Source organism: Ictalurus furcatus, chromosome 7 (genome assembly GCF_023375685.1).
Source record: "Ictalurus furcatus strain D&B chromosome 7, Billie_1.0, whole genome shotgun sequence".
NCBI lineage: Eukaryota > Metazoa > Chordata > Actinopteri > Siluriformes > Ictaluridae > Ictalurus > Ictalurus furcatus.
Genome location: NC_071261.1, coordinates 28,093,160 through 28,116,331, shown reverse-complemented (window position 1 = coordinate 28,116,331; position 23,172 = coordinate 28,093,160). Strand labels below are relative to the sequence as shown.

At 40.6% G+C, this 23,172-nt stretch overlaps 1 protein-coding gene across 6 annotated transcripts in view; it reads left to right on the top strand.

Moving 5' to 3' along the window:
- Window positions 1-23,172, top strand: part of LOC128610374 (adhesion G protein-coupled receptor L2-like) — a 142,396-nt gene that overhangs the window by 115,486 nt on the left and 3,738 nt on the right. For 4 of the 6 annotated variants that reach the window (XM_053629644.1, XM_053629643.1, XM_053629645.1 and 1 more), the window contains 4 exons: window positions 1,642-1,733; window positions 5,780-5,948; window positions 8,152-8,280; window positions 9,510-9,606. In XM_053629644.1, coding sequence (XP_053485619.1) covers window positions 1,642-1,733; window positions 5,780-5,948; window positions 8,152-8,280; window positions 9,510-9,606 — 487 coding nt within the window. Of the gene's footprint in view, window positions 1-1,641; window positions 1,734-5,779; window positions 5,949-8,151; window positions 8,281-9,509; window positions 9,607-15,792; window positions 15,922-20,171; window positions 21,265-23,172 lie in introns of those variants that run through there. The other 2 variants (XM_053629642.1, XM_053629647.1) reach the window with 2 other exon arrangements.

Below are 23,172 nucleotides of genomic sequence, written 5' to 3'. Positions count from 1 at the left end.
CTTTCTTTCCTTTTTCTTTCTTCTTTCTTTCTTTCCTTCTTTCCTTTTTCTTTCTTTCTTTGCCTTAGTTTTTTTCTCTTCTACATTATTAGGGATTTTTTACTTTCATTATTTGAGTATTCTTTCTTTCCTTCTTTCTTTCCTTTTTCTTTCTTCTTTCTTTCTTTCTTCTTTCTTTCTTTCTTTTTTCTTTCTTTCCTTCTTTCCTCTTTCTTTCTTTCTTTGCCTTAGTTTTTTAGTTAGTTATTAATGAATATTTTAGTATTAGTTATTAATGTATCCTTCTTTCTTTCTTTCTTTCCTATTTCTTTTCTTTCTTTCTTTCTTTCTTTCTTTCTTTCTTCGCCTTAGTTTTTTTCTCTTCTACATTATTGTTTTTTCTTTCTTTCATTATTCGTGAGTGTTCGTTCTTTCTTTCTTTCATATTTGATTCTACAGCATCAGTAAATATTTCTCTATATATTTTTTTTCCTTCCTTCTTTCTTTCTTCTTGACATTTAGGTCAGGAGATTGATTTTGAGTGTAGTTTGCTCAAGGTCCCTTTTTGATTCCTTCCACACTCCCTGTTGACATTTGTTTCTTAATCTTCTACATGCCTTTTTTTTGCTTTGTTTTGTTTGTTGTTGTTTGGTTGTTCTTTACTTGTACATTTCGTTAGTCTCGAAAAATCTCTCTCTATACACCTCATCCGTTTTGGGGGGAGAAGCTTGCGTCTTAATTGGTGCTGCAGATTTAGTGCGTCTCGCTGCCTCCATTACGCTTTAACTTGGACTCAACCGACATTCCCATATTCTAGGCGGTGAAAAAGAAAAACACAAGTTCTTGGCAGCGCACCGATTTCCTTGACGGCTCACGGTTATGACTTACAGCAGCCTGGTAAGGCGTCTGTGAAACACTCCATCTTGAACAGTTCATGTAGTTCAAATTAAGACTAACTGGTAGCACTGCAGACAGTAATTCCTGGGAACTACCAGCGATCTTTTCTAGCCGTCGGCCAGGAAAACTGGGAAAAGGTCGGGGGGGTGGGAGGGTGTTCGAGGGGTTTAAGGTGTATCCATGGATCCCATTACGTACAGTACAATAAAACAATACTGCGCATCAGGCCTGGATTTAAGACTTGGACCTCTGTTCCATTAATCATATTAAGAGTTTATGAACATTTCAAACACACGGGATCCTGTTAGGACATTCGATCGCTGCTTGTGGAAAGGGAAGTTCTTGTCTTCCATTTTTACGAAGCGTGATTAAATTCTTGGGGCTTTCCAGCAGATGTGATCCATCGTCGCACCGTGACACCGCAACGAGCAACCCCGAAATGAGTTATCGGGAGCTTTTTGGTCTCAGGACGTCACACGTTACAGCCAACATAAACCTTTTTTAGCGCACCGCGCTCCAATAGCTGAACTAATAGAACCCAAATCACAGGGTTGTGAGTTCAAATCCCAGGTGGGACCCGGTGGTGCTCTGACCTCAGACTCTCGCCTGAGAAAACACTCACTTGTGCAAACGCATCAAATATAAAAATGGGTCTGTTACTCTTGATAAACATGTCATCGGAATGATTAAACGCCATTGTGGATTCCAGGAAATGAAGGAACGCTGCTGTGTGGTCCACTTACCACGTTCTCAATGTTTTGACAGCTCAATCTGGCCTTCCTGGTCGTGACCATGTACAAGATGGTGAAGCACTCCACCTCGGTGAAGCCCGACTCCAGCCGCCTGGAGAGCATCAGGTAAGATTGTTGTTTTTACATTCACGCCGCTCCATTTATTTCCCAAAGACGCGCCAGCCTGTGATTTCTTTCCCGTTTTTTTTAAAAATTCCGTTTTGTCCGCTTGTCGCCGTCTTAATCGGTTTCGCCTGCATGCTCAGACTCGAACCATCTCAAACCGTCCGTAATCGGAATTACCGAGCGATAACGATTAACACGGCTTCGTTTTCACACAAATCGCCGTGCAATTTGCGTCGAAACCTACTCCGGAAAAAGTTCCGGGTGACAGTTCGAGGACGGGGTGAAGGTCGCATCCCAGCGTAGCCTTGCGTTAAACGTTCCGAAGGGGCTCATTTGAGTTTATGGATGTAATTAGGAAAACCATTAACCTTTCGCGCGGCTCAGTTAAGATGTTCGCCGAGCGTGTCGTGGCAGCGAGCTTGGCCTCTTGTAAACACCGTCCTTGAGAAGTCCGGACGTATTTTCCGACTGTCACAGCCTGGTGGTGCGCGTTAAAATTGAGACGTTTTTTTATTATTATTTTTTTTTTTTACACGGGACAAGAGGTCATAACTGCACGACGTGTGTAAGAGGAGATGGGAATAAGAAAAATTCCCCCTCATGTCACGTTGCTGTAGCAGGCCACCGGCCATCCTGTCTAGCGAACGTGTCATTCGATCCATACGAAGAGTTCCCGGAATGTCTCGGGGTGGAGGACTGGTCGGGGCGGGCGGGCGGGCGGGCGCGGGGGGGGCACGGTCGACTGCGCAGCATGTATTCTCTCTCAAGACCCCGCGAGAGCCGAGTGAAATACTGTCATCGAGCAGCGCGGCTCTGTGGGCATTCTTATCAAATTTCTGAGCCCGAGCGGATTTGTGTCGGAGTTATTTATGGGCCTTCACTTGCCATTTAGCTGTTGTTCTGCACTATTAAAATATGGGGGGAAAAACACAAACATGCATACAGGAGCAGCGCCAGGGTTTTTTTTTTTTTTGGTTTGTGTGGTGGGAATTCATGCTGATAAATTTCCATTCTGACATTTATACTCAAAGCCAAGGGAATTTTTTTTCAAATTTATTTATTCATATTTTCATACCTTGTTCTTTTAACAGCTGTTAAATGAGATTAAACGTAGCATATTTTGTATTTAAAAAAATATTACATGGCTGCTAGTGATTTTTACGACATCGTTCCTTATTCTTATTTCCTATTAAATTAAACGATTTATGTTAATTTTTTCTTTTTTTTTTTCTTTTTCCGATTGCTCATGCGTAATTTATGAACCTTTTACAAGCCGTTTTAACAGTTGTTTTTCACTAATAAAATGTGGAAAGAAGCAGCTTGGAGGACTAATGTGCATTTTTCCGCTGGGAATTCCTCGCTGATAAATTTCTCGCCTGACATCCAGGTGAATTTTCCATCGGTAACGTCAGAGCTTAACGTGTTTGCTCGCGAGTTTTAGTTCTAATGCTAATAAATCCTAGGAAATTGTAGTAAATCGTGACGTGCTGCTTTTGGGAAATTATTACTGATCTGGCGATCGTTCTTAACGTGACGCGTGTGAAATTCGCTGAACGTGGAGGGAAGCAGCTGAGGTTGGTTTTTCCAGCGAGAATTCATGCTGGTAAATTTCCAGCCATTTTTTAAGTCCAGGTGAATATTCCATTCGTTTTGTAGAACATTACCGTGCGCGCGGTGAGGTCTTTTTTTAATTATAAAGCTACTCGCTTCTAATCAATCATGTAAAAGGTTTGCTTTCTTTCTTTGCCTTAGTTTTTTTCTCTTCTACATTATTAGGGAATATTTCTTTCTTTCAGTATTTGAGTATTTCTTTCTTTTCTTTCTTTATTTCTTTCTTTCGTTTCTTTCTTTTTCTTTTTCTTTGCCTTAGTTTTTTCTCTCCTAAATTATTAAGGAATATTTCTTTCTTTCAGTATTTGAATATTTCTTTCTTTTTTTTCTTTCTTTCTTTCTTTCTTTCTTTTTTCTTTTTTTCTTTCTTTCTTTCTTTTTTATTTGCCTTAGTTTTTTTTCTCTTATAAATTATTAGGGAATATTTCTTTCTTTCAGTATTTGAATATTTCTTTCTTTTTTTCTTTCTTTCTTTCTTTCTTTCTTTTTTCTTTTTTTCTTTCTTTCTTTCTTTTTTATTTGCCTTAGTTTTTTTTCTCATAAATTATTAGGGAATATTTCTTTCTTTCAGTATTTGAGTATTTCTTTGTTTCTTTTTTCTGTCTTTCTTTCTTTCGTTGCCTTAGTTTTTTTTCTCTCCTAATTTATTAGGGAATATTTCTTTCTTTCTTTCTTTCAGTATTTGAGTATTTCTTTCTTTCTTTTTTCTTTCTTTCTTTTTTCTTTCTTTTTTTCTTTTTTATTTGCCTTAGTTTTTTTCTCATATGAATTATTAGGGAATATTTCTTTCTTTCTTTCTTTCTTTCTTTCAGTATTTGAGTATTTCTTCATTTCTTTTTTCTGTCTTTCTTTCTTTCTTTCTTTCTTTTTCTTTCTTTCTTTCTTTCTTTGCCTTAGTTTTTTTCTCTCCTAAATTATTAGGGAATATTTCTTTCAGTATTTGAGTGTTTTTTTCTTTCTTTTTCTTTCTTTTTCTGTCTTTCTTTCTTTCTTTCTTTCTTTTCTGTCTGTCTTTCTTTCTGTCTGTCTTTCTTTGCCTTAGTTTTTTTCTCTCCTAAATTACTAGGGAATATTTCTTTCTTTCACTATTTGTGAGTCTTTCTTTCTTTCTTTCTCAGCTGAATATTGCATTTGTATTTTAGTACACTTATACTGTGTGCAGCGAGCACTTTTTTTTAAATTGTAAAGCTACTAAATTCTAATGAATCTAGTAAAGGGCTGCTTTCACGGCACATTTAATGGACGTTTTTGGGATCCGTTGGACCGCGTTAATAAATGTTGGATAAATATGGACAAAAATGTGATTGTTTTCATCATATCTACTGCTCAGTTTTTAAGAAATGTATCAGACTGTTAAATCGTGTCTTTATCTTTACGATCATCATGCCTGTGCACAATTCCAGTCTCACTTCCCCAGTGGGAATTCCTGCTGATACACTTCATTCCTGACATAAATGATTACGTCTTGGTGAATTTTTTTGTACGTGTTGTCACATCATATAGTGTTCACATTGATTTTCATCTAATACCCGATTCAATTTTAACCCCTTAAACGTCCAGCGCTTGTAGTTACTCAATAATTCAAGAGTGTGCTTTAAGATGAACAATAAACTATAAATGTACTATTTCCAAGCAGATACATTCCATTTTTCTTTCTAAATTATTAAAGATAATGATTTGTTTTGTGCGAAGTTCACTCATATAGGTGACTTCCGAGCAGATTTGAGTCCTTATTATTTATATTATTTATTTGCGTGCTAATAAAACATGTTTAAAAACGCGTACAGGTGATAAACCTCTGCTCTGGCATCCATTTTCAAGCTTAGGATGATTTTTTATTCATATTGTGGCGCCTTGTCGTGCAAGCACAGGTTTTACGAAATGAAATTTTCATGCTTTGTAGTAAATGGTGGCGTTTTTGCGTTCGGAATTATTGCAGTATCATTTTAATGACGTTTTTATGAAACGTCAGCGTTTCTGAGCGATCCGTTTCCGTCCGGACATTCGATCAAGTCCGGCGGATTTGTTTTATTCATGTTTTTCTACCTTATTAAATTCTAATAAACGTAAGAAGTCATTACTTTCTGTTCAATGATCATTTCTTATGACAAATCGCCGAGTCTTGCAGGTTTGCGTCTGGATTATTTATTTATGGATGCTCACGTGCCGTTTAGCTGCTGTATTGTAGTCATAAAATGTGAAGAAAAGCGCACCGGACGGAGCGAGGCGAGTGGCTTTGATTTATTTGGGAAATGGAAATCGGTTGTGATGTGAGCGTGCGAATCTAAAAGGCTATCGATATCGCGATACAACACTAGGAGTGTTGAGTCATGCGTTATGTCATCAGTGGCAAAAATAAAGCCTGCCTTTTTTCTTTGTAAGGAAGAAAGGGGCGTAACGATACAGCGATGTCATTTTGTTTCCCGCGCCTGCAGGTCATGGGTGCTGGGAGCGTTCGCGTTGCTCTGTCTGCTCGGCCTCACCTGGTCGTTCGGGTTGTTCTTCCTCAACGAGTCGTCCGTCGTCATGGCCTACCTCTTCACCGTCTTCAACACACTGCAAGGGATGTTCATCTTCATCTTCCACTGTCTCCTCCAGAAGAAGGTAAAAGACGCATTCATGGCTCCCTGGGCTCTGTTTAAAGGAAACTGGGCCTCTCCGTCTGCTCCTGTTTTACCGAAAGCAGACCTGAAAATGTCTCGGAACGATCTCTCCGGTCCACGCCGCTGCTTTCTGATTTCATTGTTTGTTTGTGTAATTTAATTAAGCAGCAATCACATGAGCTTATGCCTCGTGATTAGCTGTCGCGATTGGGGAAATAACATTAGCCTCATGCGCCTCTGGGGACTATTAGAAACTCGCTCACGTATCATGATTCAAAAACTTCCACGGCGTGGGTGCACTTTTTACTTTTAAAAAACAGTTCCAGGTCCGCCTGTGTATTTATCGGGCCGAAACCTTGACGTACGCTTAATAGGCGGTGCGTAATTAAATGAATCTTGACGTTACTACAGCTTCCGTCTCGCCAGCGGTGATGTGTACACTGGTGGAGATGTGGCTGCAGGGAAACTTTATTCCGAGTTATCCTGTGTTTAATGTTTCAATTCATCAGCGGTGTCAAAACAAGCACTTGCCTGTCTGCTCCATTAGCTGTGGCCTCTCGAGGGTGAAATGAGTCTTTTTGATGCCGAGATTGTGCGTCTGCCTAAAAGAAGCCACTCAGTGAGCAAATGTCTTTGATGGACAAAAGGGTTTGGCAGGCACTGGTTGTGTGAGTTCTAAAAAAAAAAAAAAAAAAAAAAAAAAATTCAATAAAAAAAGTCACAGTATATACAAAACACTACCAATATTCAGCGCTCTGTCAGCGTTTGGATGATTAATTGTCTGTAAGAGCAGCCCTGACAGAAGTTCTGTCTGTAATTCAAATCACAGGAGAGTGCCTTCATACCTAGCTATGGCGATATTAAATGCAACTACAAGGGGATAAAAAGTACTGCTGTTGTATAAGAGGAATAAAACACTCCGGAGAGTGCCTCCCCCTCACCCCCCACTTGAAAATCGCTTACGATTGGCCGTACGCTTTTTACTTACACTTTCGAGTTAGCTTCAATTCGGGGGCAGCGATTGCCTGAATGGTGGGTTCGTTATTATTCTTAATGGAAAATACAGTACAATGACAAACTCGCTTGGATTAAACGCAGAACTTCTGAAAGCGAATCTTACGCCATCGTCTTGTCAGTCAGCTCGCCTCAGTGTCGTTACGTGATGAATGAAATCTGATCTGCGCTGTGACTCTGAGTCATTCGGCACGTTCAGTTTTTATATGTAGTGTCTGTTCTCTAACTGACTAAAATAATGAATCTTTATTGATCACGTATACATTAGAGCACAGTGAAATTCTTTTCTTCATATACCCCAGCATGTTAGTAGGCTGGGGTCAGAGCGCAGGGTCAGCCATGATACAGCGCCCCTGGAGCAGAGAGGGTTAAGGACCTTGCTCAAGGACCCAACAGTGGCAGCTTGGCAGTGCTGGGGTTTGAATCCACGACCTTCTGATCAGTCACCCAGAGCCTGGCAGTGATGGGGCTTGGACCCATGTCTTTCCCAATCAGTAACACAGAGCCTGGCAGTGATGGGGCTTGGACCCCCGTCTTTCCCAATCAGTAACACAGAGCCTGGCAGTGATGGGGCTTGGACCCATGTCTTTCCCAATCAGTAACCCAGAGCCTGGCAGTGATGGGGCTTGGACCCCCGTCTTTCCCGATCAGTAACCCAGAGCCTGGCAGTGATGGGCTTGGACCCCCGTCTTTCCCGATCAGTAACCCAGAGCCTGGCAGTGATGGGGCTTGAACCCCCGTCTTTCCCGATCAGTAACCCAGAGCCTGGCAGTGATGGGGCTTGAACCCCTGACCATCTGATCAGTAACCCAGAGTATTAACCGTCAAGCCTCCACTGCCCCCGAAATGATTTTTATTACTATAAAAAGGCAAAACGACAGTGGGGGCGGTGCTGCGGTGGGCAAGTGATGTAATCGGTGTGCGTCCGAACACCGGGAACACCGACTATTGCAGCGAACTTATTAACTACAAATGTATAAAAAGTACTGCTGTGGTATAAGAGGAATAAAACACTCGGGGCCATGCTGTTACTTCAGGATGGTAACCGTGACTCTGCTTCACATTGTACCTCATTGATTATTTTCCTCTTACAGCACACCCCTGAAGCGTTTTATTCCGTACTAATCACATGACGTGGACTTTTCGAACTCTTCTAACAGCATTACTTTGTGACGTGACATTTCCCGCAGGTGCGTAAAGAATACGGAAAGTGTTTCCGTCAGTCTCAGTGCTGCGGCGCTTTGCCCCCGGACAGCTCTCACAGCGTGGGCAAGACGTCCACATCTCGCTCCACGGCCCGATACTCCTCCGCTACTCAGGTAAAGCACTTAACATTCCATCTTTTCACTTCTCCATCAGCGGCCCGGCTGCCATCAGCTTTTAATGTAGTTGTTCTGGCAAATACGGATGTTTCATTCATTTATTTATTTATTTATTTATGTATTTATTTATTTTTGTATGCATGAAAAAAAAAAAAAGGCCAGCCGTTCTCATTGTGATAAGTGATTTTGCGCCTTTGGGTCTGCAAGAGAGTTTTTTTTTGCGCCTGATTTAATAAACGCTTTCTGAGATTTTAAGACTTGCCAAGATACAAACCGTAGTGGAAGAAAAGCACAGATAATGGATTTTCTTACATACCTCAGGGAATGACAAACAAACAAACAAACAAACAAACAAACAAACCTCCCAGACAAACACTGTATCTACTTCCGAACTTTTCTCAGACATTTTGAGTCACGGCGGTCTTTTTACACGATCCGCTGGTTTATTAACACCACTGGATAATTAGTCTTGAAGGGAAAACGCCACGTTAAACTCTTCCCGCTGAATTATCAAGGACGCGCCTCTTCATTTAATCCGCCTCGTGAGTTAATTTCTCATCCGACGCAGACCTAATCATTCTCTTAAATGAGATTCTTGGTGACTAATTGTGGTTAGTAGGTTTTGCCAACAAACGGGAAAATCAATTGGATTTATTTTCCCTAGCAGGCAGATTAGCTAGCCTTAATGGAGTTCTTAGCGAATCAGACCCTTTGTCGCTGTTCGAACATCAGTGTCATCAGCGTGACTCTTCTTCACACCTGTAGTGTTCTTACCCGCGTCAATTAGCAGCCATGTCGTTGTACAAGCTCGGTGTAATAGAATTTTTTACCTACCCTGGATTTTGCTAAATAGACCCCAGCATGGTTTATATTTTTATACGTCTCGTAGCTCTAGTCCTGTAGCGACGCCATAAACGTATATTGTTATTGCTTTTCCATGAAATAGTGCTCCTAGCAATTACGTCTTACCGCCGACGCTTCAGCCGTAAGTACGAACATGACTTTCTGTCATTTTAATTATTTATTTATTTACTTTTTTTTTTTAGTCAATTTTTTTTCCGGTAATTCTTCGTCTGCCGTTCTCGCGTTTGCTCCCGGAGGGCACGAGGTTGTAATCCGAAGAGCGTAATGATTGTTGTTACCTTCTGCCACTCGCTAATTAGTGCTGGTTTTTAACATGCGCTAGTAGCTAACAGCGTGTGTCTGTGTGTGCATGTGTGTCCCAGAGTCGTATCAGGCGGATGTGGAACGACACGGTGAGGAAGCAGTCCGAGTCTTCCTTCATCTCCGGAGACATCAACAGCACCTCGACACTGAACCAAGGTGAGCGCTCTGCTGCTCTAAAAGACAAGCGTAACAGGAACTTGTTTTTGTTTGTTTAATAAAAGTTTAGGTTTGAAACCTCGCACTACGTTCACACTAGCAAGTCGAAAGGCGCTCAGGATTGTTTGTTGTCTCTCGTGGGCGTGGCCTGTCTGTCTTGGTTTTAAATTCTGATATTAGGTCGTAGTAGCTAAAGTGTATACTATTATACTGTAAAATTTATACTAAAACATGATTGAATTTCCGATTGTGATTGGTCGGAAGGTCTATTCATTTTAGTTGTACCACAGCGCAGTTGAGTTCTCGACCCTGATTGGTCGGAAGGTGTGTTAATTATATAACAGCACGGCTAGGACAGTAGTAGCATGAACGAAAGGTTAATAATAATGCACGCGTTCTAATATGTTATTGTTTCTATGGTAACGGCTCACATGCAGAGACTTGTATGGCAGACCATCAACATAATCTAAGCCTAACAATAAGCAAATTTTAAAAGGATGCTGTTCAAAAACTTTTTTTGTTAGGAAACATTTATCAGTCCCTCCACAATTTCTTTTTTTTTTTTTTTCTTTTTTTTTTTTTTTGCGATCGTAGAAATGAATGCAAAATCAAGCAAACTCCACAACATTCACAGGAGCTTGCAATTTCTCTAAATTACCGCAGATTGGTTCCAAGAGGCGTTATGTGACATCATCACATCACGCATTCCGCATCACAAAGCCCTCTTCCATTCACGTGCATCAAACATAAGTGCGGCTAAAAGATCTCATTTACCAACAAACTTCCATTTTTACTTCAATTCTGTGCAATTGCAATTTTGCCAATTCAAGTAGTTTTCTGGAAAAAAAAAAAAACCTCAGCAAATTGCATCGCATAATTTGAAGAGAAAAAAATAAAACAAGCCGCAGCAAAATCGAGCTTGTTTGGCCGCAACAATCGCAAAAAAAAAAAAACCCTGTACGGACTGAGTTATGTAACATTTATGGAAAGACTCTCAGGTATCAGTGCTTTGTAACAGTCACGGTGCTTTGTAGGAGTTTACGCTTTCCGCTTTCTTGGTAAAATGACAAGCAGCGGGGTTTTATTGTTTATTTCATCAGCTTTGAACCGCTAAAAAGCATGACGTGTTGTTATTTAATGAACGATTAGTAAATAATAATTGACAAATTGCTGTAGTGTAAGTGGAATAACAGACTTTGGACGGTTGCCGTTGAAAATGAATAATGAAAACGGTACGCTTTGGGGTGGAAACAGATGGACTGCAGATCCACCGCAACCCTAGCCAGGATTAACCGAAGATGAATGAATTAACCAGGATTAACCGAAGATGAATGAATATTGAGGCTTTTCTTTCATTTTTGAGCACCAAATGTCTTCGAATTAAAACTAGAAGGAGTTTTATTGGGAGTATGGGTTTTATGGAATAACAGGCAACCCGAGCGATGGGATTGGTCCAGAGAATTCTTTGGAGCCAATCATTTGAATCAGATTTGAATCAAATTAATGAATCATAATTATTAATTTGCGTAGAATTATTCAAATCTCAATTCGGATGTCGGGTGTTGCTGTCGAATCAGAACTGTACGTCACGCACTTACACAGAATTACCCGTCGCTTTGTCACTTGCTAGCGTGAACGCTTGTATTAAAATGGTAACTGCATGTGATTTTTCTTATCCGTTAACCTGAAATATAAAGTTTTAAAGTTCATTCTGAAATTCAGGGGGTGGTTTTTCTTTCTTTTGAGAAAGAAAACCCACCTGTGTTCCCACATCCTCTTAAGTAAGTGTTTCATGTAGCGTCTACTCTTATGGAAATAGACTAATGGAAACAGTGCTCCTTGTTTAGATTTTCAAGCAGAAAGCAAAAATGTTTGATATTTTTTTATTTTACCTCCAGACATAACAATGTGAAAACATGCCAGAAGGCATAAAAGGCTCAAACACATGAACAAAAGACGTTGGTTTATTTTATTTTTTATTTTTTTATTTTTTTTTTATATATCACATCTGTCAGATGTTTCAAATCGCTGCTTTCAGTCCTCCGGTTCAAACAAGGTCCAGTTGTTTATAAAAAAAAATAAATAAATAAAAAAACCTGACCGATCAATTATTTAGACCGAGCAAGAGTGCTGCAGATGAGACGATGATGTTAAACTTTAGACACCCCTCTCCCGCATCCTCCCCACCCTCACAGTGTTGCATCTGAGGCAAACGCCTTAAAATGCTTCGTCAGGCAACACACAGTGCCAGAGCATTTATATATATATATATATATATAACTATATATAAAAGTGGCAGGTGTGAAGGGAAACAGTGCCGTTTCCATCCAAATGCAGTTATGCTAATTTGAACTGTGCAGTAAAGAATACTTTCCCAGAATTTCCAAAAAAAACCACAAAACGAAACATTGTAGCTCAAAGACCATCATTAAATTGAGACGTTATTAGAATTATAAGGTTTGGTCTGAGTAAAGAACAATATCTTACAGTTTTGACCCCGCCCATTATTCAGATTTATAAAACTGCTTAATGAGGATTCTCGTTTTTGATTGGTCAGATTCATGTTGATTCATTTCCTTTAACCGCAGCGCTGACAGTAAGTAGTTCCTGCTGTAATCCAAATCACAGGTTTCTAACACACATTCAAACATGTTATCGTTTCTATAGTAACAGCTCATTCGCACTGCTTAAAGTGCACCTATTATGGTTTTCAAATATGACCTTTCATGTAGTGTGTTATATTCGTAGCTGTTTGTGAATGTAAAGTTTCTAAAATCAAAGCTCACAACAAACTGAGTTATTGACTCCTAAAAGAAGGAACCGATTCTGAACAGCTGAAACGAGTCGTTAGTGATTCCAGACTTACTTCCTGTACTAACCTACGTAGGTTTGTAACAAAAAGCCCCGCCTCTGGTCTTCATCGGCTGCTCGCTGACAGATGGAGCTGAAACTCGTTACGGTTGTGGGCGTTTCCTTTTTGAAACACGCTGACAGCGGTAGACCAATCACAACAGACTGGGACATCTGACCAATCAGAGCAGAGTATGGTCTCTGAAAGGAGTTTAGAACGAATCCTTTAGAACGGATCACTTAACGAGTCGTTTGTGACAATGGGGGGAAACAAGTTAATGCTGCAGTTTGAATTATGAGCACATTAAAGTGTTTTTTGACCTCGGATGCATGAAATCTGTAAATTTGAGACCTTTAAAACAAAATTAGGCACGTTTCGAAACCATAATAGGTGCACTTAAACAGATATCAGAAACATGTTCGTATTTAACACAGTATTTAACAATCAATGTATCAATGTAACAATCAATGTAACGCATTGATCGATATGGGAGTGGTTTCTGTAAGGAGTCTCCAGTGTCAGTGTTTTGTCACATTCAGAGTTAAACCTGTTCCTTTAGGTTTTCCACCATGGGAAAGGCTTCAGGACAAACACTGCTGGTTTCTCAGTAACAATGTGCTTTTTTTTTTTTTTTTTTTTTTTCCCGCCTGGGAACATAACAAAATGACTGTTTATAGCTGTGATAAATAAAGTGGATGCTCCACATAACTATAAACATAAAAGTGCAATGTGTCTTCTTTAATAAATAAATAAAAATCTCTAATGTTTAGCGAATTGTTGTGGTGAAAGAGGAATGAACGCTTCAGGAAATGCTGGTTTTTGAAGTGGTGTAAGAAACTCAGCTTTATATGTTGCTCTCATCACACCATCCTGTCATTGATTATTTTCCTATAATGACACACCCCAAGTGTTTTATTCCGTACATATACCTTCTCAACAATGTTGTATGAAATTTCGCACATGTATTTAGTTCTATATACATATTTATAGCATAATTCAGTTAGAACCTCATAATAATAAGATTAAATATTGAATGCTCTCTCTCTCTCTCGCTCTCTCTCTCGCTCTCTCTCGCTCTCTCTCTCCGTTCTTAGGAAAGAGGAATCTTTAAGCATTTTAGCTTACCTCCCTATATGAACAACCTAAAGAACTCTCATTACGGTTCTAGATCGAATCGTTTTCCTTTCTAAAAGTGTCATTTAAGATCATCTCAATGGAAGTATGCATTTTGGAATGTAGGATGTGAATTGCAACGCCAGAAATTAAAGTAATCAGAATACTGTTTAAAAAGGCAGAATTGGCTCACAGCACCAATGTTGGATTTTCAACCTCGAGCCGTCACACTACTCTCCAAAAGCCCAAGGCCACTTTATCTCTCCAACTCTCCATCATATCATACGAACTCCTTGAAATTTCTTTCTACAACCACCAAATGTGATGGCATGACTTCATATCCGTCTCTCTAATCCCACATTCTTTTCATCTCACAGCCATGTCATAAAAGAAACCATAGGTTTTGCTCATCCGAGATCTTTTTAGATTTTTATATATATATATATATATTTTTTTTCTAAACCGGATCCATCTGACTCGGTACAAAGATTCAACTGTTGACCCAAAGCACATGCTGACCCAACTGCAATTCAAGCTGGCAGCACTCATCCATCTGTTCTTTCATTCAGCGCTCTATCATCTCACTGAAGCACATTGATTTTGATACTCATCCAGTTCAAGGTAGAGCCTACAGACTTGGTAGAATGGTTCGGCTGTTGACTCGGAGCTCACATCCACATTTCATACAGACGGCAGTCATTTTCCGGACTTTTCCGTCCGCTGTGCCAGAAAAGCCCATTGATTTCGTTAATGCCGGGGTTTGTTTTTTTTTTTCCAGCTCCATCCACCAAAGAGGGTAAAGAGACCATATCGAAAAGCATTTTTTTTTCTGATGTCTGCTGATTTTAGATCATGGGCTCACAAATCCTACAAAGGAATATAAACAGCATTGCTTTATAAAACATATAAACACTCTATTTACATATTCGTAAAATAAAATCTTCATTTAGAGTAATAAACCAAGAGGTTTTCCATAATGGCTGACAACTGAAACTGAATTTTCCTGAAACTGAATATATCTGAGAAGATTTACACCATGGAGGCACAAGTTTCCTTTGGCGGTTTCCTCCCCCAATCCAAAGACATGCGTTGTAGGCTTACTGGCATCTCTAAATTGTCCGTAGTGTGTAAATGTGTGTGTGAGTGTGTGTGCGATGGGTTGGCTCTCCGTCCAGGGTGTCCCCCACCTTGTGCCCCGAGTTCCCTGGGATACTCCCGCAACATTGTGTAAGATGTGTGGTACACAAAATGGACGGAATGCGGTTTTTACACCGCAATTTTGTTTAGAAGTAAGAAAAAATGTCATGTTGAGAAGATCTTATTAAGAATATTAAAACCTGGACAGCAACTTATACATAATAATGAATACTTATAAATATTAACGCGTATGGATGGTGCACTGGGTCAAAAATCTAGCTGTGTAAGAAGAAACGTCTGAACCAGCTAGCTAGCTAGTTAGTTCACGGAGGATATTAGGCCAGATAAGTAAAGAATAAAACACGTTGAGGTGTGCTGTCACAGGAAAATAATCAACGGGGTGACGATGTGACGTTTTATTCCTCTTACACCACATCATTTTCGCAACCATTGCAATTTTTTGATGTTTGAAAGAACATCAAATCATCCGATGTATCGCTTTCTAGTTCTATTTAATGTTGTGGGACGTTCTAGAAACAAGATCGTTAACGTTACAGAAGCTATAAACAAACTCGTCGTTCCCTCACCAGCTTCTGGAGACTCCTTCCGTAAATGTTAAATAAACATAGTACTTAAAGAAAGCGTTCACCAACGTTCATGAACATTTTTTTTTTTTTCCTACTGATTGAGTTGTTACTATAGAAACGATAACATGGTAGAACGAGTGCATTAATAATAGAAACCTGTGGTTTACCTTACAGCCAGAATGTTTAGAAAATGAATCAGCTACTTCTGACCAATCATATTTGAGGAAGTCATCAGCAGTACAGTGTAGAATAAACAGTTGCAGTGTGTTGTGCTTTGTAGAGTCTGTTGTGTTATTCCAGGTAGACTAAATATAATTCTGCAGTATAATTAGATGCTCAGAGGAAACCACTTCAGAATTGCTATTAATCCTGTCTGATGAAGCGAGTGTGTGGGTGGGTGGGCACATTTTATTGCTAACTATGATAAATCCTTCTCTTTTTCTCCTCTTCCCACCATTTTCCTTCCTTACTTACTTCTGTTTTTTTTCCCCCCTGCAGGAATGACTGGCAACTATCTCCTAACTAACCCCCTCCTTCGAGCACACGACACTAACAACCCTTATAATAACCTCCTCGCCGAAACCATTGTGTGCAACACACCTTCTCCGCCTGTCTTCCACTCACCAGGTGCCTCATGCCCTCCTGTTTCCTCACAGAAAATCTGTCATGGTGTGTGTGTGTGGGGGGGGGGGGGGGGGGGTCGGAGAGGAAAAAGGTCTAGGTGGGTTTTTGTGGAAACTGTTTTTTTTTTTTCTTCTTCTTTTTCTTTAACAGCATTAGAGATGTCTTTGAAGTTGTTTTGCTTTCCACTCATCGTCATCCTTTTGTTTGTTTCTTTGTTTTGGGTTTGATCCTTCTAGTTTCTTCATCCAAAGTTTCTAATCTAATTTTCAAACGAAATGATTATGACCAGCCTCTCTATCTAACGAGCACGTTCACACCGCTCCGTCCGGTCCGAGTCGGATGACTGCACACAGATGGAGTGCGAATTTCACTCTTGCCACCTTGCTTCACTCCCGAGGACACGCCAGGACCGGCGTGATGGACACTCGCTTCGTGTTTTCTGCGTCTGACTCAGGCTTCCATCAAAACAAAACAAGAACAAACAGCTTTAACTGGCGCCGTCTCACCAACATCAAACGTTACGTCGGCCAGAGCCTGACAGTCGCATCTGGCAGCAGTTCCTGATGAAATGATGGAGAAAGAGAGAGAGTGAGAGAGAGAGAGAGAGAGAGAGAGAGAGAGAGAATAAGTGGGGAAAAAAACAGGTTGAGGGGGATAAAGGAGGTCATGCAGAGAGGATGGATGTTAGTGAGGTCTGACAGATAGCGATTACGTTCGGAGCGTTCCTCCACATCCGGACTGTTGCATATGTATAATTAAGAACACTCCTCTCAGCTCTTTGTTTTTTTTTTTATATCGCAAACAGGCAGTTTCAAAAAGACATTTATTTTTTATTTGCACAAATCATAACAAATAAATAAATAAATAAATAAACAAATAAATAAACAATAGATAGGTAGATGGATAAAAAAACAATAACAGCAACAACCACAATAATAATAATAATAATAATAATAATAACAGATAGTTAGATATATAGATGGATGGAATGATGGACAATTAGATAGATAGATAGATAGATAGATAGATTGATTTATTTAAAAAAAAAAAAAAACAATAACTGCAACAACCACACTACTACTACTACTAATAATAAATAGATAGATAGTGACTGGATAGATAGATAGATAGACAGATAGATTTAAAAAAAAAAACAATAACTGCAACAACCACAATACTACTACTACTAATAATAATAATAATAAATAGATAGATAGTGACTGGACAGACAGACAGACAGATAGACAGACAGATAGACAGATAGACAGATAGATAGATAGATAGATAGATAGATTGATTGATTGATTGATTGATTGATTGATTGATTTAAAAAAAAAACAATAACTGCAACAACCACAATACTACTACTACTACTAATAATAATAATAATAAATAGATAGATAGTGGCTGGACAGACAGACAGATAGATAGATAGATAGATTAAAAAAAAATAACTGCAACAACCACAATACTACTCCTACTACTACTACTAATAATAATAAATAGATAGATAGTGACTGGACAGATAGATAGATAGATAGATAGATAAAAAATAACAGCGACAACCACAATACTACTACTACTACTACTGCTAATAATAATAATAATAATAAATAGATAGATAGTGACTGGATGGATGGATGGATAGATAGATAAAAATAACAGCGACAACCACAATACAACTACTATTGCTAATAATAATAATAATAAATAGATAGTTAGATATGGATGGAGTGATTGGATAGATAGATAGATAGATAGAATCAAGAAGAAGAAGGAAATATATCTAGATGGATGGATAGATAACAACAACAACAATATTATTAATAGGACAGACCTGCATGTCTTTTATGAGGCATTTCACAGTTTGTCACTTGCCATGAATAGAGATGTGGTAAATCATCACTTGGATGAAAACTGCAACACACAAACACATAACCTGTGCTTTGTCTCTCACATTTCTCTGCCTGTAATGAAATATTCAGACTCCTAAATGGCAGCTGCTGTCAGTCATCTGGCTCTGTAATGCACACTCCGGAAAATACACACACACATTAGAACATGGAGAGTGGCTATAAATAGATAATGAACACAATAAAATAATTCATGTAGAGCAGGAGCGGTGAGGTGATGGACAGTGAAGGCCTTGTCCTGCTTTCTCTCTGCCTCTGCGTACAGAGCGGAGGTCTTCTGTGTGTCTATCACAGGAGTGGGATGTGCATGCTGAGAACAGCTCTCTCATCTCACACCAGCCCCTGTGGCTCTGCTCCAGTCTGCCTGTTTGTGTTCTAACTAGAGCACGTAGCTGTCGCTGGTGTCTTCCAAATCCTCCGTTCGCCAGCATCATGGATGACGTCCTTACTTGGAGGACCACATTCAAGCGTGGCTTTACATGACTTTATCCAAACAGTTCCCATCAGCTGTAACTCAGACCACAGAGGAAGAAGTTTCCATTGTTTGGTTAGAAGTTATAATTGCACTCACTGTGTTCTCCACCAGATTATTACATTATAATTCATAGTGTAAATTAAAAAGCACTCCAGGGTGTGCCATTATGGGAAAACAGTCAATGACGGTGTGATGTGATGCTGTTGTCCTATCCCAGCATGTCCCGAAGACACCAATTTCCCAACAGTTATGATATTGTACTTTTTTTTTTTTTATCCATTTATAGTTACTCCCTTACCAGCGTCTCATTTTTTTCACTCTTGAAGTTAATAAGACAGAAAACACGCCTGGTTATGTTACAGAGACACCAGAAACTCGACCTGGAGACTTTCCCATGACGTCTACAAAGCACCGACACTGGAGACTCCTTCCCTAAATGTTATATAAACATCTCCGTACAAAACACTTCACCTTATAAACCATTTTTAAGTCCTTTATTATTAGTGCCTGCTAAACAAGCTAGAATCGATAACTTTCACATACTGTATTAGAAGTGCGTTGATGACTATAACCAACATGACTATAACCATGTCTCCATCCACGTATTTTCGTGGAAATTTTGAGATATTGCTTAAAAAAATTTTTTTTAAAAAAAACAGACGTGAAGATTTTGTGAAGTTTGACCAATCAGTGGCATTTTGTATGTTAAACTCCACCCCGATAGTTCCTGGTCTGTAATATTTAGAAAGGTTTCTGGAGATACAATTGGTCTCGGTTGCTCTGGTTCCAGGGGGCACCGTGGCTTAGTGGTTAGCACGTTTGCGCTGCACTTCTGGGGTCGGGGTTTCAAATCCCGCCTCCGACCTATGTGCATGGAGCCTCCATGTTCTCCCCATGCTTCTGGGGTTTCCTCTGGGTACTCCGTTTTCCTCCCTCAGCCTAAAGACATGCATTGTATGTTGATTGGCATTCCCAAATTGTCTGTAGTGCGATACGCTGTCCCCCCATCCAGGGTGCCCTCTATATCATACCCTGAGTCCCGTGGGATAGGTTCCAGGCTCCCCGCGACCCTGTGTTGGATAAGCAGCTAGGAAAATGGATGGATGCTCCAGTTTCTGTAAACGATCATAGATTTCTGGATTCCCACAGTCTAAATGTGCCTCATACAAAAAGTATTAATTTTAAAAGAAAAAGTAATAGTATCGCTCTATAGCTTGCATCCTGATACATACTAGATAGTGTTCCAACAAAAAGAACACAAACACGCTGGTTAAGATCTCTTGGAGGAAAACAATCCTCTGGGATCCTGTAGTTAGAAGCCAGAGATGTCAAACAGATGTAGGTGTATTCTACACAGTGCTGAGGACAAAGTGGAAATAAATAATAAGCGCTGGTGGTAACTCAGTATGGGGTATGAGCGATTTCAGCGAGTTCAGAGAAACGTCAGAGAAAGGTAGCAGGTTGCAAGAGTTCAGCACTAATCCTGGAAGGATTTCCATCCATCCATCCATCTTCTATACCGCTTATCCTTTTCAGGGTCACGGGGAAACCTGGAGCCTATCCCAGGGAGCATCGGGCGCAAGGCGGGGTACACCCTGGACAGGGTGGCAATCCATCGCAGGGCACAATCACATACACACGCACACTCATTCATACACTACGGACACTTTAGACACGCCAATGCATGTCTTTGGACTGGGGGAGGAAACCGGAGTACCCGGAGGAAACCCCCGACCCTGGAGGTGTGAGGCGAATATGCTAACCACGAAGCCACCGTGCGCCCCCCCCGGAAGTATTTAATCGAATATATTTGAGCTTCTTGTTACGTGTGTGAAATTTCTTACATTGCTTTTGTGCTATTTCAGGCCTTTTCAACTGAAGGCCTGAGTGCCATTGAGGCCAAATGGAATGAAAAGCTCCGAGCCATCTCATCACGCTTAAACACGTAGAGGATTCGGAGAATGGCTTTACAGAATTGTACAACATATTTCACACTTTGAACATCCGCTGGTTGTTTAAGACTAGAGTGGTTAAAAAGCGTCGAAGGGGGTTGCTTGGAGGAAACGTGGCCGAGTGCCAGCACCGCTCGGTTAATCGAACGGATGAGCTTCTCGTCGAGACGGAGAGTGGGTGGAAGAGAAAGGAAGGAGCTGATGCGGCGTGTTGTCATTACATCCACGTCTCTGGGCTTTACGCTACTCCGATGCCTTCTCCGGCGGAAGGCCTATATGGATATGTCAATCGCTTCACTGTAAATCTGAGGCGTGCGGCGGCTGAACAATGAGAATACCGTGGCCTTGGAATAAGTCGCCTGGCCTTCATGCTTTACCTTCCATTTTATTAAGAGTGTGAAGGGCGAAGACAGGGGGATGGGTGAAGCAAAGAAGAGAAAGAAAAAAAGAAGGAATGGCGCAGGTTCTGAAAGCATCTGTATGAAAATTCTGCAGCGCTGGCTTTGATGCAGTGCCTGAATAGAGTGAAATGCTGATATAGCCTTATGGACTTCTGTCCACATCTGATAGTCACACTCTCTGCACAATACCTGGCTGCATTCAAAAGATTGCACATGCATAAACAAAACGCAAGAATGCCTGGCAATAGCAATGCTTCACCGTCATCCTTTTTCTAAAATTGTTTTTTTTTTCATCGCCTCATTCTTCCCTCCCCCTCCCCCTCCCTCCTTCCTCCCTCTCCCGCTCCTTCTCCCTGTGCCTCTCCTTCAGCTAAACTCGTTTGATGTCTGGTTTCGGTTTCTTCTCCGCATCAACAAGAGAGACGTTTCTTATCTCGACTACTGTGTGTCACACTACAACACCAATAATTTTTTTTTTTTTGCTGCCTCCTTTCTATTTGCTGCAATCTCGCCCCCATTTCTATTCAAATTAGAGGGGCTTCATATCCTGCGCTAGACGTGAAATGGAACAGCAGTTAATCCAGCGTACGAATCTCTTATCCTGGGCAATGTTTTCAGGAGCAAACAGAACATTTGTGGAAATAGCGCTTCTTTTGAATAGTAGATATGAATAGCAAGTTTGCACCACATCTCCAGGGTCGGGGGTTCGATTCCTGCCTCCACCCCGTGTACGTGGAGTTTGCATGTTCTCCCCGTGCTTTGGGGGTTTCCTTCAGGTACTCCGGTTTCCTCCTCTAGTCCTGGGATGTGTTGTAGGCTGATTGGTATGTCCAAATCGTCCGTGGCGTGTGAACGTTTGTGGAGTTGTGTGCCATGTGATGGGTCCAGGGTGTCCCCCGCCTTGTGCCCCGAGTCCCCAGGGATAGGCTCCAGGCTCCCCACGACCCTGTGTAGGATAAGCGGTACAGAAAATGGATGGATGGATGGATGAAAAAGTGGCCTTAGCTTTGCTGGACCGCAATCCGAGAAGACATTCACATTACTTGAGTAACAACGGAACTTAACAGCATTGGAGACGCTTTACTCGTTTGTTTCTATGTTGCGGAGACTGGCTTCTCAACGATACAATCGTGAGACTGTTCACGAGCAAGAACTCCCAAATCCTAGCGCGAGATCGTAATCGCAATCATAATCGAGACTTCTTGGAATGCAGAATTCCTTTCTCTGAATTTATCAATACTTCCGCACGCGTTTGTTCGGCACGTCCGCCGATGATGTCACTAACACTACTGTCGTAATGGTTTCGGACTAGGAAGTGGAACGTCTCAATCCGGGTATAGGAAATATACGCACTCTCGGGATGGCGCTCGACCAATCAAATCAGTGGACTGGAAATAACTGGTGATATCATAACACATGATATAAATACTATATAATGAAATATATGTCTGTGGTATGAAACATTTATAACAGTTTATACACAACCCGAAGTTAGGTCTCTAACACCAACCGAGGAACCTCAAGCGAGATCGTCCCCACGTCTGTATTATAACATTTTCATTTAGATCACTTGTTAGTGGAGAACAAAAAAGACTATCCGTAATATTAATCATCTTTATTAATGCTGCGAGCCACGATATTAATTAACAGAATGAGATAAGTTCATCTTTAACTATTACCATTATTAACGCCTGATCAGATTGTATACGACTCACTTGGCCGTTAACGTATACGCTTCATTATTTCCCGATGCGCTTAAGGATTAGAGATTGTGTTCATCCGTCATTAAGAAAGCGCTAATGAAGTATTAAACACATGCTTATTTGTGGGCCAGTATTTCTGGAGCGCTGAATCAAATACGTTCAAGGAACGTACTTCAAAGGAATCGGGTGATTCTTAAAAGACCTTTTTACTTCGTGGCGTTCTCATATTTCTGTCACATTTCCTGCTCTTATTTTCCTTCTGCACATTGTACATTCGCTTTCGTAACTGATCTTGAGTTATAAATTCATTTTGTGGTTTTTCCCTGCTTGGTAATTATGATTTGATGAGATGTTTAAACACCCACCCAGACTACAAAAGAAGCCCGTAAGCCCTCGGCGTACATCTTTAACGGCGACATTCTGTTGGCTTTGACAAACAATACGACGCATTCGAGGAGAAAATGAACGAGCGTGAGGAATCACACTGCACTAGACGGATACGTGGATTGATTAAACATCCGGAATTGGTCGTAAAGAGCATTTCTGGATTTCACAGAAACACATTCGCAATAGCTCTGGGAGATCACGAGTTAGAATGCCGATGGCACCACGAGCTATTTGAGTCCGAGAGAGCATAACCGGCCGTGATCTCTGAGTGGGCGGTGTTGCTTTCTCTCCTGTCAATCACGGCGACGCTAGCTGAGCTCGTGTATGCGGAAGAGGGCAGAGAACGCTTTTCTCCGAGTGTGTTACATCACCCTGTGATGCAGCATGAGCAGCGGTTTGAAAAGATGCCTTTACACGTCTCAG